Raw genomic sequence first — 16,795 nt, 5'->3', positions numbered from 1 at the left:
ACAAGCAGAGACTTGAAATAGAAAGAGTAAATTAAAAAATAGCAAGTTAAAGCAGTTAAAACTGCCGCGGAATGTAATGTAGTGGCTCCAGTGCCATTGTTTACAGAATGGAGGAACTGTGCACCCGCGCTTCACTAAGGGTGGACGCGCAGAGGAACAGACTAGAACGCGCACTGAGGCCATACTCTATCCTGATTGGTGGAGATCTTTGTGGCGAACGGGAAAATTTCGAGCGAGCTATGCTCGTAACAGGGGACAGGGTGGAAGTCCGTATATGGTCAGCGCACATTATAGTCAGGTGCATTAGTGGAAAATGTACACATTTTATTTTTATTTGAATGAAAGCGAAGTCCTGAATATACCTTTAATTGATGATCTATTACTACTCCCAAGAACATATTTTCGTAAACTCTTTCCAATTGAATACCGTCAATTTTTAGTTCAACTGGAGTGTTTGGTGGAATAATTTTATTTCCAAAAATCATGAATTTGGTTTTTTTTAGATTTAGAGATAACTTATTTAAGGCAAACCACTGCTTTAGTTTGTAGAGTTCAGCTGAGACCACATCCAGTAGTTGTTTAATGTTTTCCCCCGCACAAAGGATGTTTGTGTCGTCGGCAAAAACAACATAATTCAAAATGCTTGATACCTTACAAATATCATTTATGTATAATATGAATAGTTTAGGACCTAATATTGATCCTTGCGGTACCCCACAGGTGATGTTGGAGCATGCTGACTTATATTCATCAATTTGAACATATTGCTGTCTGTTTTCAATGTAACTTTTTATCCAATTAAGCCCAATGCCTCTAATTCCATATCTTTCCATTTTATCCAGGAGAATATCAAAGTCTATTGTGTCAAAAGCTTTTTTAAGGTCGAGAAAAATACCTATTGCATAGTCTTTATTTCCAATTGATGATGTCAGTTTTTCAGCAAGCTCCATCAATGCCATGTTAGTAGAACATTCAGTTCTAAAACCATATTGACTGTCAGTTAGTATGCTATGTTTTCCAATAAAGCTGTCTAATCTTGTAGAAACAATTTTTTCCAGAATTTTTGAGAACTGTGATAGTAGTGAGATAGGCCGGTAATTTGTAAAAAGATGTTTGTCTCCAGATTTATAAACTGGGATTACCTTTGCCATTTTCATCTGTTTGGGAAAGATGCCCGTTTTTAGTGACAGATTGCAGATATATGTTATTGGGTCAGCCACTTCAGTAATAACCTTTTTTAGGAGTGTCATGTTTATACCATTTCCATCAGTTGATTCACTCCAGAGGGCCACTATATTTCCACCTTCACTCCAGAGGGCCACATTGCATATTGCTACGTCCTGCTTTGTCATTCTAGTATCTCATACAAAAGAAGCAAAAATAGCCGATCTACAAGCTCAAAACGCATTGCAGCGCGATGCGTTTTGAGCTTGTAGATCGGCTATTTTTGCTTCTTTTGAATTGGAATCCTGAATATTTTATTTTTTATTTTTGAATTGGAATCCTGAAATGTAACATTTTGATTTAATTTCCAACACATTCAGTTATATACTCATGTTAACTTTATGAACTTAAATACAAATACATTGGACATAAAAAATATATATACATTTTAATACTACTATACTAGTCATTAAGCTACTAAGATAGACTGACGGAATTAAAGCAGGTCATGTTTGGAATTGTAACAGCTGAAATCAATAATATATCAGCATTCTGGTATTAACCTGCGGGCCGCATTAAGTGAAGGTGGGGGCCGCATGGGGCCCCCGGGCCGCCAGTTGCCCATGTATGCTCTAGATGTTGATGTTGTGTCCTCCATGGCTGCAGGTTCTACACTGCAGAGATCTAGACTCTAGATGTTGATGTTGTATCCTCCATGACTGCAGGTTCTACGCTGCAGAGATCGCCGTGGGCTTGTTCTTCCTGCACAGGAAGGGGATCGTCTACAGGTGAGTGACCTGCTCAAGGAGGCAGGCCTAGGATTATTCAATGCTTTAACTATTGAAAAATAGCAGATATACAAGCTCACAGCGCGGCAATCGGTGCCGCGCTGTCAAAGAAAAGGTCCTTTTCACTTAAATGGAACTCAGTTAGTCTGTTCTTGAGAGACTACTATGTCAGTGGTTCTCAAACCTTTTCATGTGAAGGACCCCCAAACTGATATTTATTTGGCCATGGAACCCCATCTCAAAATATTGTATCAGGGACCCCCCAGAAGCAAATATTTGAGTTACAAATGTTCACTTTAAAAAATGAGATATTCAAATATTTGCAAAAATGTACATGATTCTTCAAAAATAGCAGATCTACAAGCTTGCAGCGCGGCACTCAGTGAGCTTTTATATCTGCTATTTCTCCACTGGTTAAAGCAATCAATAATTCTAGGCCTAAATGGGTTAAAACAGGGTCATGGAGCTGTTCTGGAAAACCTGAAAAGTAAGGAATTATGACTTTGTCGCATCTGATTTCCATTTATAAAAAGTACAGGACTTTGTATAAAAACATGGTAACTTGCAGCTAGCTTGAAAATAGGGCAGCCTGATACTCTGAATAATTAATGGAGAAAAAAGGGAAAAAGTTAGAAAAAAGAAAGCCTAAATCAGTCTGGGATTTTGACTTGTGGAAAGGTCAAAAGCCTGCGGGAAAGGAATAACTCATCTCTCCTGCAACACAAAGAGAACAGGAGAAAAGATGCGCAGGGCCTGATCTGATAGAAGAGATGTGGTGATGAAAGGAAGGCAGAGAGATGAGGAGTAGTACCATGATGGAAGTGGAGGAGATTGAAGGGAGGACGACACGACAAAGACTACTGACTGACTGGGACGTCAGACATCTAACAGTGGAGAGAGAGAGAGAGAGAGAGAGAGAGAGAGAGAGAGAGAGAGAGAAGAGAGAGAGAGAGAGAGAGAGAGAGAGAGAGAAAGAGAACACGTGTCTGGACAGATGAATGGAGAGGAAGGAGTGGACAAAGTCAATCACTGAGACTGATGGATAAAACAAGATTGAGAGATGGAGAGAGAGGGAGAGGGAGAAGGGGGAGGGAGAGGGGGAGGGGGAGGGGGAGGGGGTTACTAGCAGACCAAAGTAAATCTGGAGAATGGAAAGAAAGGGTTTTGGGTTCACACAGAATGCCAAAAGCGTACTAAGCGTTTTTATTTATAATGGGGCTTGATGCCAAAAATATAATTTAATCTCATAATCTAACGGGGCTGGCCTTACTAATTAGTTACTTTTATGCCCATATATGGAGATCCCTGATGTTGTCAATATTAAGCCCATATCTGGGAATGCCCATATATATATATGGACATATCCCATATCTGGGATCTATAGAGTGTCTGATGAATGCCTAAATTCTAAATTGATGATGCATGTGCACACAGACACTGACTGTGCTTTTGTGTGTGTGTGTGTGTGTGTGTGTGTGTGTGTGTGTGTGTGTGTGTGTGTGTGTGTGTGTGTGTGTGTGTGTGTGTGTGTGTGTGTGTGTGTGTGTGTGTGCGTGCGTGCGTGCGTGCGTGCGTGCGTGCGTGCGTGCGTGCGTGCGTGCGTGCGTGCGTGCGTGCGTGTGTGCGTGCGTGCGCGTGCGTGCCATAGGGACCTGAAGCTGGACAACGTGATGCTGGACTCGGAGGGGCACATCAAGATCGCAGACTTCGGCATGTGTAAAGAGAACATGTACGAAGGCATGAACACACGCACCTTCTGCGGGACGCCCGACTACATCGCACCGGAGGTGAGACACACATACACACATTTGCGTGCGTGCACACACGCAAACGCACTCACATCAGGGACGGATTAACCCCTTCCCCATCCTTAAGGGCATTACAGATTAGAACGGAATAGAATATTTTACTTCTACTCTGTTATATTAAAGGTTCTTCTCTCACTGTCTCACTGTGTTGGTATGTCCAGAGCCTTGTATTAGAGGGTTCTGCCAATGCGGGGTCAGAAACAGTGCCGGTCAAGTGATTCATGTAACTCGAAATGCCACTATTTCCCTCATAAGTGGCATTTCCATAAAGCCAGCAGATGTAATGTAGACAGCTTTGGTACCAAAGCTGTCTACATTATATCTGCTGGGTTCTTAAAGGAGTAGTTCACCCCCAAAATGACTTTTTTTGCTATTGATTACCCACACCATGGAGACTTGAGTTCAATAATACTTTTTTGTATTTGTTGTATTCCTAAGATAAAAATAATAGTAATAGTATAGTAAATTTACCCCTGTTGATTCCGGATGGGGACCCAAATGCATTCGGGTCCCCACTCCCGATCCAGAATCAATGGTAATTGTATTTATTGTAATCAAATTTGAGTTACAAACGTTCGCCTTGAAAATTCATATATTCAAAGATTTGCACACATTTTCACGACTTTTTCCAAAAATAGCAGATCTACAAGCTCACAGCGCGGCACTCGGTGCCGCGCTGTGACCTTGTATATCTGCTATTTTTCACTGGTTAAAGCATTCAATAATTCTAGGCCCTAAATGGGTTAAGGCTTAAAATGAAGCCAAGTGGTGTGTGGGATTTTCTTGGTGTGTGATATTGTGTGTGCGTGCATGTGTTCGTGTGAGTGTTTCTGATACTGCCATATTATTATTATTTTCTATTGTTATATCTCTATAATTACTTTTCTCTATGGATGTCACAATGTACATTATTATATTCACAGCTGCAGTGATTGGTTGTGCTGTGTGTGTGTGTGTGTGTGTGTGTGTGTGTGTGTGTGTGTGTGTGTGTGTGTGTGTGTGTGTGTGTGTGTGTGTGTGTGTGTGTGCGCGTGTGTGTGTGTGTGTGTGTGTGTGTGTGTGTGTGTGTGTGTGGGAGGTGTGTGTGGGTTGGTGCAGTAAGTTGAATATATAGCAGTATAAAGGGCAGCTGAAAATAGTCCTCTATATTTAATGTTCCTGATGATCGAGACTGGAGTTTCAACGTGATAAAATGTCGCTTGTACAGTTATACAAACGTGTGCGTGCGTGCATGCCAAGGTTAATATAGTTCACGAAAACTAACAAAATATCGAAAACTAAAATTGGATTTAAAAAAAAAAACATTTTCATTATCTGAATTAAATAAAAACTACAATAAAAAAGTTGTTATTACAATAAAAAAAAAAGAAAAAAATACAATATAGGCCTAATTACTCTGACCTTTTTGAAAAACTAAAACTAACGCTAAAACTACTACAATGAAACCCATGTTTGAAGTGAGTGGTGGATGTGAGCAGTTAATTTTCGAAATTAAGTTTCCTAACATTCCTAACTAAGCATTGTCACGTTGTGCGTGCGTGCGTGCGTGCGTGCGTGTGTGCGTGCGTGCGTGCGTGCGTGCGTGCGTGCGTGCGTGCGTCTGTGTGTATGTGTGTGTTAACCATTATGTTTGTTGTGTGCTCCACAGATCATAGCCTACCAGCCGTATGGGAAGTCAGTGGACTGGTGGGCGTATGGAGTTCTGCTGTACGAGATGCTGGCAGGACAGGTGAGACGCTTCCTTTCTCTGTAGGCTCACATAGACAGACAACTATTCCACTAACAGAGTGTGGACCTACAGTACACCCAGGGGTGTCCCACCAAATTCTAGGCCCTGGGTACAATGATTATTTTGTGCTTTAACTATTGAAAAATAGCAGATATACAAGTTCACAGAGTGCCGCGCTGCGAGCTTGTACAGTAGATCTGCTATTTTTGAAAGATCATGAAAATGTATCCACCTCTCTCCGCGTGAATTTACTGGAGAATGTTTTGCACCACACTTCCGGTTTAACAGCAGACATACAAGCTCACGTCGCGTCGCAGATGCAGCCATTGTGAGCTTGTAGATCACACTCGGCTGCGGCGCCGGAAGCTCCGTGCCACTCTGCGCAATGCACGATGGGATGTTGGAAAGTTGTGGATACAAGTCTATGGATCTAAGGCGCTGACGCTGCATGCCTGGCTTCCTTCTGTTTAGCCGCCGTTTGACGGTGAAGACGAGGACGAACTCTTCCAGTCCATCATGGAGCACAACGTGTCCTACCCCAAGTCCATGTCTAAAGAGGCTGTTTCTATCTGCAAGGGAGTGAGTACACGCGCACACACACACACACACACACACACACACACACACACACACACACACACACACACACACACACACACACACACACACACACACACACACACACACACACACACGCACACACGTTATCCCAAATCCCATCTGTAAGGGAGTAGGTAATGCAATATGTCAAGGAAAGCCAACGAGTACACTGTTTCATTGCCCCAAAAATGTTGCATACTGTAGATACATTAACACTAAGGACGTAGAATACAATATAAGCTCAAGGTGCGGTCCAGACAGGTGCTCCATTGTCTGTATAAAGTGTCTTATGTTCCCCGTAGTGCCTGTAGCATGGCTGGCTTTGTGCCCCGCGGTGACAGACAGGATATTGGACACCGGCTGTTTTTAATTAATATCAGTGAATCATTTTTCCATTTCCCTCTAGCCATCAAGGAAGGTAAATGAAGGAAAGGACACCGACGCCATTTTCTCAATCCAGCTATTCCAGCTGGCAGATTCACTGGGTGGCAGCGGGTTTTTCGTGTCACTGGGAGTTCGATGGAACGCATCGCAGTCAATGAGAGCCTGGTGGACCAGCAGTTTATAAATAATCACTTTCTGAACGACTGAGACCTTAGTAAAATACTCTGTCCAGGAAAATAAAGTGTGAAAACGAAATCACACATATGTTGCTTTTCGATGTGTACACACTATATATTTTTATAGAGCACAAAGTACGTTTATTAACGTGCCAAAGTATCGCGAGACTGTCCATCATTGACAGCCTGGAAACCGAATCTCACGATACAACACCTGCTGCTGTCTAGATGCCTCTGTAACGCCCGGGATTTGAACCCGCGGGTCTCCCATGTGAAAGTCCAATACCTCCACACATTGGGAGTGTTTCACCGCTCCAAAAACATCAATCACAAAACAACCTGTGTCCTGTAATACTGTATGTCTTCTGCTTTTATATTCCTGAAGCGATTAATATGACAAAGGCCGCAAACGTTCAGCAACAGTGCTTGTTCACTAGCTGGCCCAGCCGGCTCTCATTCACTGCAATGTAGCTCATCTTCTGATATGAAATCGCCAGCCATGAGCATTAAAAAATAAAATAAATGCAGGGCAGGAATTTAATGGAGGCCATGAAGGCCATGGCCGTCGTTGCCCCTCAGTTTGGCCTTGTGCCCCTCCAAGAATGTCATGTAATGAGGCCACAGTGGCCTTAATGCCCCTGCCCAGCTGATTTCTTTCTCCTCTGTCTCTGTCTTGTCAACATGTAGACACCAGTGTCTTGTTGAGTCCCCATTTTAAACCAATCCAGTATCTTTGATAATGTGCAGGACTGAGCATAAGATTGTGAATACCAATGTATTTATTTCACAGCAGATTAAATGTAATTAATTAAATGTAACCCTTAATTTCAATATATTTTTTTTTTCAATGGACTAAAATCTTGTTTTATTTGATGGCCTTCCTGCCCTGGCATTTGACCTTTGTGCCCTTATAAAATGGACAAGCCCAAAGGCACAGTGGCCTTGCCCCTAAAATTATGAAATCCCAGGCCTGCTTGTGAGTCTTGTGATGATCGGGTCCAATATGTAGTTCAGGGACCATGGAGTGGATGGTTCAGAAGCTGTGTTCTATTCCAGAGAGCAGCTGTTCCTCCATGTGTGTTAATGGCGTGACATCAGCATCATCTCACAGTAATGGCACCGTTGAATATGTATTTACCTGGGAAATGAGTCTTCAGGAGATTCAATTCAAACGCAGAGATTCAATTCAGATCTAAGGCACAGGCTCTAGACCAAGTCTTTTAATAACTTTCCCCAATCTGTCACAGTATGTGATATTATTATGCCCTGTAGTTTCACAGAACCATATATAATCATCATTTATCATTCAAACCATTGTAGCCACAATGACAAAAGACCCATCTCTCGTTTCTTTTCCCTGGTCCTCATTCAAGAAAACTAAAAGAATGGCTGTTGAATGTGAGCTATCAGAAGCCAAGCAAGCAATTTCCTGCTGCCATTTAAAGGCCTGTTGAGATGTATGAGTGACAGTTAGATTTGTCCTTAACAGTTCTACTGCCAGATTTATTATTTATTTATTGGGGCTGGTGCCAGCAAAAAGCAGCTTACCTTTACGATGTTATAGAAAAAGATCTATTGATTATTTCCAAAAGATTTTTTTTTCTTTGGACCTATTATATGTGTACTTTAGCCAAGCTGGCGACATAGGGCAGCCTTTTAAAAATAATGAATGTGAATTGGGCCGCTCCGCTTGCCATACATTCAAAGCATAGAAATGCATTTCTAGATCAGATCCACAGAAAACAGCCAGGAAGTGATTTGGGACTACGCTACGGGAGATGTTTTTACTGTACACGGCGGCGCAACCACTTATCAGCTTACAGTCATCAAAAGTAAGTAAACAAACGAGCGTTCGCATTGGCAACGAGCTAGGGTCAAAATTGAGGCGAACGGGAACGTCCGAAGCAGTAAAAGAGTTAATGTATCATCTGATACAACTGTACATTTAACATTACACACAGTGAGCATACAGAAAGCATTTCCTGGCATACTGCTGCATTTAGGAGGAGGAGCAACCCAAAGAAATTGCTTATTTCATACTCCCCAAGGTGATAAGAAGCAGCCTGCTCATGCACTGAAGGAAGAATGAGCTCAGTTCGGGGCTCTCCCCAGGTTGGCAGAGGGAGAGCAGAGCCCAGGATTACAGCTATAGACAATCGGCACTGGGTGAAAAATGGGTAACGAAATCCCCCCTGTCTCCCTGTCCCCCTGTCCTCCCTGTCCCCCCTGTCCCCCCTGTCCCCCTGTCCCCCCTGTCCCCCTGTCCCCCCTGTCCCCCCTGTCCCCCTGCCCCCCTGTCCCCCCTGTCCCCCCCGTCCCCCTGTCCCCCTGTCCCCCCCGTCCCCCTGTCCCCCCCGTCCCCCTGTCCCCCTGTCCCCCCCGTCCCCCTGTCCCCCTGTCCCTCCAGCTGATGACCAAGCACCCGTCCAAGCGTCTTGGCTGTGGTCCTGAGGGGGAGAGGGACATCCGGGAGCAGGCCTTCTTCAGGCGCATCGACTGGGAGAGGCTGGCCAACAGGGAGATCCAACCGCCCTTCAAACCCAAAGTGGTGAGAGGACATGAGAGGCCCCTCCGGTGCTTAATGAGCTGGAATGTTACCAACACACTGCAGCGGTGCTTTCTCTAGTGCAGGGGTCTTCAACGTTTTCAGGCCGGGGACCCCCGAACTGATGGGGAGATGGAGCAGGGACCCCCTACCACCTCGTAGGGTGGGGGGGTCGGGGCTACGACATATTTTTTATTTTAAACAAGTACAAGTTACAGCGAGCAGGGTGGGCCGTACCACTCCCATTTCTAAACATACTACTTATTAACTGAGAACAATCTGTCAATTGCATAGTAATCATGTATTCAAGCTAAAAATAAAAAAAAAATGGATAGAATCATGATTTATTTTCTTAACATAAATGTGTAAAAAGGCAAAAAAAAGAAAAAAAATATTTTTTGAAAACTTTCTTTTTTTTCTTTTTTTTAACCAATAATTTCGCGGACCCCCTGCAGTACCTCTGCGGACCCCCTAGGGGTCGCGGACCCCCTGTTGAAGACCTCTGCGTCTAGTGTATATACACTAATAGACATTATACTGTACGGTATATATATATATACCGTACAGTATAATGTCTCTGTCCCATGGAAACCTCACATGTCCAAAACTGTTTCTTCTCGAGATTCAAATTCAAAAATAGCTAAAGTAGCAGGTCGTCAAGCTTCGTGATTTTTTGAGCTTGCAGATCTTCTACTTTTGAAGCTTTTGGGTGACGGGCTTTTCTGCAATACAATGTATACAATGTATATATCGTCACTGTGGGGTGGAAGCCTTGTATGTCCAAAACCATAGCTTTTCATGAAAAGAAAAAAGGAAAGAAAGTAGCTATTATGAAATTATAAAGTAGTTATTCTGAAATTATTAAGCTCTTCTTGTTAGTAGTTTTTATTGTAGTTAAATTTTTATAAAAGCCACAACCACTTTCAACTTGGCGTCCCTATTTTGGGTATGTCATAATAGGCATATACAGATCCATCTAAAAATGTGAATATTGAGTTTAAAAAAAACATTCCAGATAGCATAGAACACCAAATCATAACTGACCGTGGAAACTTCCCACTGGACTTCAAGCCACTCTGACTTCAGAAGGTTGACATTTCTCTATTATAAATCCTTGTTTTGAGTGGTCTAGTGTAATATTGTAATATTTTGACATATGGACTTTTTTATATTCATGAGCTGTATGGCATAAAAATTCTAAATCTTAACAAAAAAGGTTTGGAATAATTCACTGAATGTGCAATGTATCTAGAATACTGTATATGCAAGTTTCAAGAAATATAGTTTCAAGAAACATTACTTTTACACAATTAGGCCTATTCATTTTAAAAAAAAATACCAGGTAACCACTCGCCTCTTGTGGCTTATTACTTATACTGGTATATAGAGACCCTCCTGCAGACAGATAGAACCCAGCTTCATTCACCACCAGCCCCTCCATCACTGACCCCCACCCAACCCCCACCTGTCACTATAAACACTTGCTTTATACTCCCGCGCCGTCATCCACTGCGCCTACAGCGATGCTGCCAAGGATTAAAAATAGCTTTCTAAGAGCACACGCTCCCTTCGGCTCCCTAGATGCACAACGGCCATGTAAAGGCAGCGTTTCATAGCAGGAAGTATCCTTTCTTTATTCATCAGAGATGGGTGGGGGTTGGATGGGTGGGCTAAATTTGTCTCCCATCCATTCAGGTTTTGTGAGTACATTGTAACGTCATTAATGGCTGTGCTGGGAGTCTCCACTCACAAAGGAGCCATTCAGATTTTATTCTTAATAATGTACGGCTACCGGAAGGTTCAGTTCAGTTCAGTTTATTTTATTTTCCAGCGCTTTTGGACAACATAATACATATAATGCTGATATGTACGGTACTGTACATCATATGTACGGTACTGTACATCATATGTACGGTACTGTACATCATATGTACGGTACCGTACATCATATGTACAGTACTGTACATCAGCAGACTTAAGGCTCTCAGAAAGTCCAAGGTACAAGGTTGTGAGTTCCATTTTACATAAGGACTACTCTACCATACTTGGACGAAATTACATTTCGATTTATATCAAAATGATTTACATAGCAAGGCTTTTTTTTGTGATTAATACTTTTTATTGTTTTCAGAACATTTGAAGAAATGCTGAACAGACCTATAGAAACCTTTTGTACATAACAATATCACAAGCAATTTTACACAGAAAAAGAAAAAGAAACAAACAAGAATTCACAAATACAAAAAAAAAGCATATTAAAAACAAACAAACAAATAAAAAAACTGTCGTACTCATAGATTACATTTACACATTAGCCCAGCCGCTCCACTTCTCTCCCCCCACAGACCTTCTCAAAAGCATTTGGTGAACAAGAATGGCATGTTTGATGATCCTCTTTATTATGTCAGTCAGTTGTCAATAGATCCAATATATGGACCCAATATCTTCCGCAAATTATGTAAACTGTCATTCATTTTGTGGATAAGTTGTTGAGGCTTTAATGCAAATTTAAAAGCAATCTTTTTTGGGGGCACGGTGGCGCCTGCTGTGACTTCTCTGTCGAGGTTGGGCCGCCAATCGCTGTCCCCGTTTCCCTGAAATGTCTTAGAAAAAGGACCAAACAAATATCTCGCGCCTCTGACAAAACGGCCAATCTCGGCGGCGCGATCGTTGTTTCCCTGAACTTTGCTGGAAAACGGACCAGCTGCGGGATTACCAGCAATCAAGCAAGCCCCTCCACCTCCAGAATCAACAGACACTCACTCGACAGCCATTCTTCCGCGTTCCTGCACGCAGAAGCCAGCCAAGGAATAAATAAAAGATACAGTATTGCACAGGACCTGCCAAACTACACAGACTGCGTGGGAATCATTTTAATATTCAATTTGATTGACTGATCATTAATGTTACAGGCTTACAGCCGATCGCTTTGATTATGGACTGCTGCTGCTGCTGCATGTCGCGTATTGCATCTGAAACTGAAACACTGTCTGGTTGAAACATCACCCCTGGAATTATTATTCCTGCTGCAGGCCTAAATGCTCCAGTTATTTTATTTGTGTACTATGTGTAGTCTGTTTGAGAAGAAGCACAAACACTTTATTTATAGATGAATAACTCCGCATGCTGGGTTTCCTTTATTGCGCGATTTGGGCTGGTGCACGATTAAATTATTAATTCATTAATTAATGCTTGTTTTTGCCTTCAATTTCATTACAAATAAATCAAACCAACCACTCATTCAGTTAATAATAATAGCCTACCTAGAATACCTATACTGTAATTATCAGAAGTGATAGTGTCAGTTCCTCCTTGTGTCAATTCTATTCAAAGAAATGATTAGCGAAGCATTGTTGACATTCACTCTTTCAGTTTGATTAATTCATTGCACAGCAAATAAAGACCCGATTACAAACGTTTTCTATAACAAGTAATTGTAGATGATAGTTATAATTTATATCATATCAATTATGGTTTTATATAAAGGCAAGCAAAGCTCAGAGCTTTGAGAATCAATGTCGGGGAATATCCATTTGGAGCGCAACACTGGAGAGCTGGTAGATGGCTATTTTCAAATGCCAACGTTTCAATATAGATTTAATAGGGACACAATACAGTCATTGGTCATGCTCTGCTTCTAAGGAATGAGGAGACATTTTTTGTTTTGTTTAAATCGCTTCATAATGACCAACTTACTTGACCAAGGCATGATTGAATAGACGGTGTTGCTCCCTAGCTGCGTAATGCGCGGCGCGCCACACACAAAAAAACAGAGTTACAAGATATCAACGCATTGTGTCATGGCGTGTCGACGGCTTATACATCTGTTATTTTGGACACATGGTCATGGAGAGATTTGGAGACGGCAGCGCATCAACCCGACATTTCGGTGACTGCAGAACGCAAGTAGATTGCGGTTAATAATCTATAGAATAAGGCTACAAAACACTTCATAGACTATTTGATTCATTTCTGAGCTAGTAAAACACTTCATAGATGTTTCCTGAATCTAAAGAACAATCAATGACAACGGATTCTAACAGAAATAGTGTTTTTATTAGGCTATTAGGCAACGCAACAAATGCAAATGATCAAGCATGGTTTAACCATATCCTATAAATAGCCTATAGTCTATAAAGAAAAATATAGGCTGACAGCCTATAAAAAGGCAATAAAAAACTATAGAGTAAAGGTGGGTTGATATATAACCCCGATTGCAATAACAGTGGTCAGTAGTCCTACATGGCAACAGGCTATAGTGTAGTCTGTCAAAATATATTTTATTTCAAGACTATAAAAAGCTTAGGCTATATGGTCACCGCATATCCTAGCCTACGTGATTATGTGCCTATTCATATGTTTTTCAAACAAGCAAACACATCTAAGAAATTACATATAAAAAGAATAAGAAGAAGTAGGCTAGGCCTACTGAAAATAGCCAATCTACAAGCTCACATCAAGTCGAGACGCGTTGTGAGCTTGTAGATCTGCTGTTTTCACTAGTTTGGGTCCCAGCCAGGAAAACGTCTAATCAATGATGTCGGATATAAATTGCGTCTGCACGGTAACCGGACAATATTTAGGTGGTTGTCAGAAAGAAACGTGCATGCACCCACTGTAGCGCACGCACTGTAAGTCACCCAGATACATCTCTCGTTCTTTTGATTGAATACTTTAATAGCAGTTTGCATATAAAAATCACAGGGACAGGGCAGTATTACTTGTTGCTTCATGTCACGTTCATGTTAATGTGTTATGGTTACGTTATGGTATAAAGGTTCCGTCTGGACTTGATCTTGATGTCGGGTGTGTGTGGTTTACTATGATTGGCGGAGCGTATCATTTTCTGTTGCCGCGACCTCGACAAACACGCGATGGCCTTGGCGCAGTGGTTAGCGCTTCGCCTCACAGCTAGAAGGTCCTGGGTTTGATTCCCGCCGGGGGAAGCTGTAGGCGCTGGGGGCGTGTTCCTCCCTCCGCGTCATCAGCACCCACACCCTAGGTGGGGTTGGCGATAGGTCCTTTCTGTGTGGAGTTTGCATGTTCTCCCCGTGTCTCCTAGGGTAGATGCCCTCACAAAAACATGCAGTAGTCCTGGTTTCTATACTACCTCCCCCTAGCCAGCCAGGTGCTCCCCCAATTCCCCTGACACGGCAGGGGAGACTGGAAACCAGGACTACAGGTTAGGTAGTTGGCACTGGGTGAGAAAATGGGTTGCAAATCTTTTTAAGATTTTAAGATTTCTGTGGTATGAAATGACAGGAGTGTGTTCCTACAGTGAGTACTTATGGGATACAGTAATATGAGGGATGTGTTGAGCGGTGGTGAGTGAACACTTGACAGGTAGTATCCTGGAGCCTCATGTCCTTTTTTACTCATATACCGCCTCGGCGAGGTCACTCCTAATCTAAGACATCTAGACTTGAATCACTTTAACCATTATTGTATGCTTCATACTATTGAAAAATAGCAGATATACAAGCACCGAGTGCCGCGCTGCGAGCATGTAGATCTGCTATTTTTGAAAAATCTAGATTTCTTTGGCAAATCTTTGAATATATCTTTTTTTAAAAGCGAACATTTGTAACTCAAATATTTGCTTCTGTGGGGGTTCCCTGGAACAACATATTTTGAGATGGGGGTCCGCGGCCAAACACGTGTAATTTTGGGGGTCCTCGACATGAAAAGGTTTGAGAACCACTCACGTAGAAATGTGTGTTTTTCAACAACCTTAGGAGGATTTAGAAGACATTTACGGAACCGAGTCAACGATATTCAGACTTGCACAAAATTAATGTTCACGATTTTTCAAAAATAGCAGATTGGTGATCGGTGTCGCGCTGTGAGCTTGTACATCTGCTATTTTTTAATAGTCAAAGCATAAAATAATGGTTAAAGTCATAATGCGTAATAATAATGCGTTCCCGTTCTTGCTGGGCTAATCTAATTACCTCTTCTGTACGACATGTCAGGCCATCACATCTCCTGTCCTGTGTCACCTTGCCTCTGGTGCTGTGTGGATGCTTTCTCTCTCTCTCCAAGAAGCTGCATATAACTAACTAAACGCCAAACAGTATAGTCTATACTCTGGGACTGTGTGTGCCGCGCGCAGATGCAGCGTGCAGACTTTGGGAATGTGACAGTAACTGCAGTTCCCATAGCCTGTGGCAAACATGCTAATAAACATCTCAAACTTAGGAAAAGTGACTAATTGGCAACGTCAGTCCCACATACCAATAATAGCCAATGTAAATGTGCAATTTAAGATTATTTTTGACTAACCTAAAATGTATGAGAAAAGAATCCAAATATTGAGTAGGTAAATTCAGTAGTCTCAAAGTCACACTTATAGTTTTTCAATTCAATTACCGTAGATGGTTTCTGTTGGGTGGAAACCGCACATTTCCCAAACTGTTTATACTTGTCAGGATTCAAATTCAATGTAGCAAAACATTGCAGATCTACAAGCTCAAAACATGCCACATTCAAGCTTGCAGGTCTGCTATTTTTTTATGCTTTCGTGAGACGGTGTAGTATGATCAAGTGTGGGACGTAAAATTACGAGAAAAAAACCCATACTAAAAGTTAAAATACAGTACCGTTAGTGCCTATTGAGATTGGCAGATTTCACCCAGGTTTTGTCACTTTGTCTGCTGACCTCACTCAGCAACGAAATAAAAAGGAAATAAACAAAGCATTTGTCTCATATCTCGTTCCCCTGCAGAGCGGCAAAGCGGCGGAGAACTTCGACAAGTTCTTCACGCGCACGCAGCCCATGCTGACCCCCCCGGACCAGCTGGTCATCGCCAACATCGACCAGAGCGAGTTCGCTGGTTTCTCCTACATCAACCCACAGTTCATCCACCCCTCCCTGCACAGCGTGGTATGAGGAGACCAGCCAGAGGTAGGTTTCTCCTACATCAACCCACAGTTCATCCACCCCTCCCTGCACAGCGTGGTATGAGGAGACCAGCCAGAGGTAGGTTTCTCCTACATCAACCCCCAGTTCATCCACCCCTCCCTGCACAGCGTGGTATGAGGAGACCAGCCAGAGGTAGGTTTCTCCTACATCAACCCACAGTTCATCCACCCCTCCCTGCACAGCGTGGTATGAGGAGACCAGCCAGAGGTAGGTTTCTCCTACATCAACCCCCAGTTCATCCACCCCTCCCTGCACAGCGTGGTATGAGGAGACCAGCCAGAGGTAGGTTTCTCCTACATCAACCCCCAGTTCATCCACCCCTCCCTGCACAGCGTGGTATGAGGAGACCAGCCAGAGGTAGGTTTCTCCTACATCAACCCCCAGTTCATCCACCCCTCCCTGCACAGCGTGGTATGAGGAGACCAGCCAGAGGTAGGTTTCTCCTACATCAACCCCCAGTTCATCCACCCCTCCCTGCACAGCGTGGTATGAGGAGACCGGCCAGAGGTAGGTTTCTCCTACATCAACCCCCAGTTCATCCACCCCTCCCTGCACAGCGTGGTATGAGGAGACCAGCCAGAGGTAGGTTTCTCCTACATCAACCCACAGTTCATCCACCCCTCCCTGCACAGCGTGGTATGAGGAGACCAGCCAGAGGTAGGTTTCTCCTACATCAACC

The 16,795-nt window shown here is 42.8% G+C and overlaps 1 protein-coding gene across 1 annotated transcript in view; it reads left to right on the top strand.

Annotated features, from left to right (window-relative positions):
• prkcab (protein kinase C, alpha, b) overlaps window positions 1-16,795 on the top strand; it is a 337,435-nt gene that overhangs the window by 311,898 nt on the left and 8,742 nt on the right. The window contains 6 exon segments of the mRNA XM_080724767.1: window positions 1,890-1,952; window positions 3,601-3,739; window positions 5,409-5,489; window positions 5,961-6,068; window positions 9,057-9,197; window positions 15,919-16,098. Of these exon segments, the coding sequence (XP_080580893.1) occupies window positions 1,890-1,952; window positions 3,601-3,739; window positions 5,409-5,489; window positions 5,961-6,068; window positions 9,057-9,197; window positions 15,919-16,083 (697 nt within the window). The 3' untranslated portion in view covers window positions 16,084-16,098.

Source organism: Nannobrachium achirus, assembly GCF_963921795.1.
Source record: "Nannobrachium achirus genome assembly, chromosome: 4".
Lineage (NCBI taxonomy): Eukaryota > Metazoa > Chordata > Actinopteri > Myctophiformes > Myctophidae > Nannobrachium > Nannobrachium achirus.
Note: the sequence above shows the minus strand (reverse complement) of the source record. Positions and strands in the feature narration are given on the sequence as shown.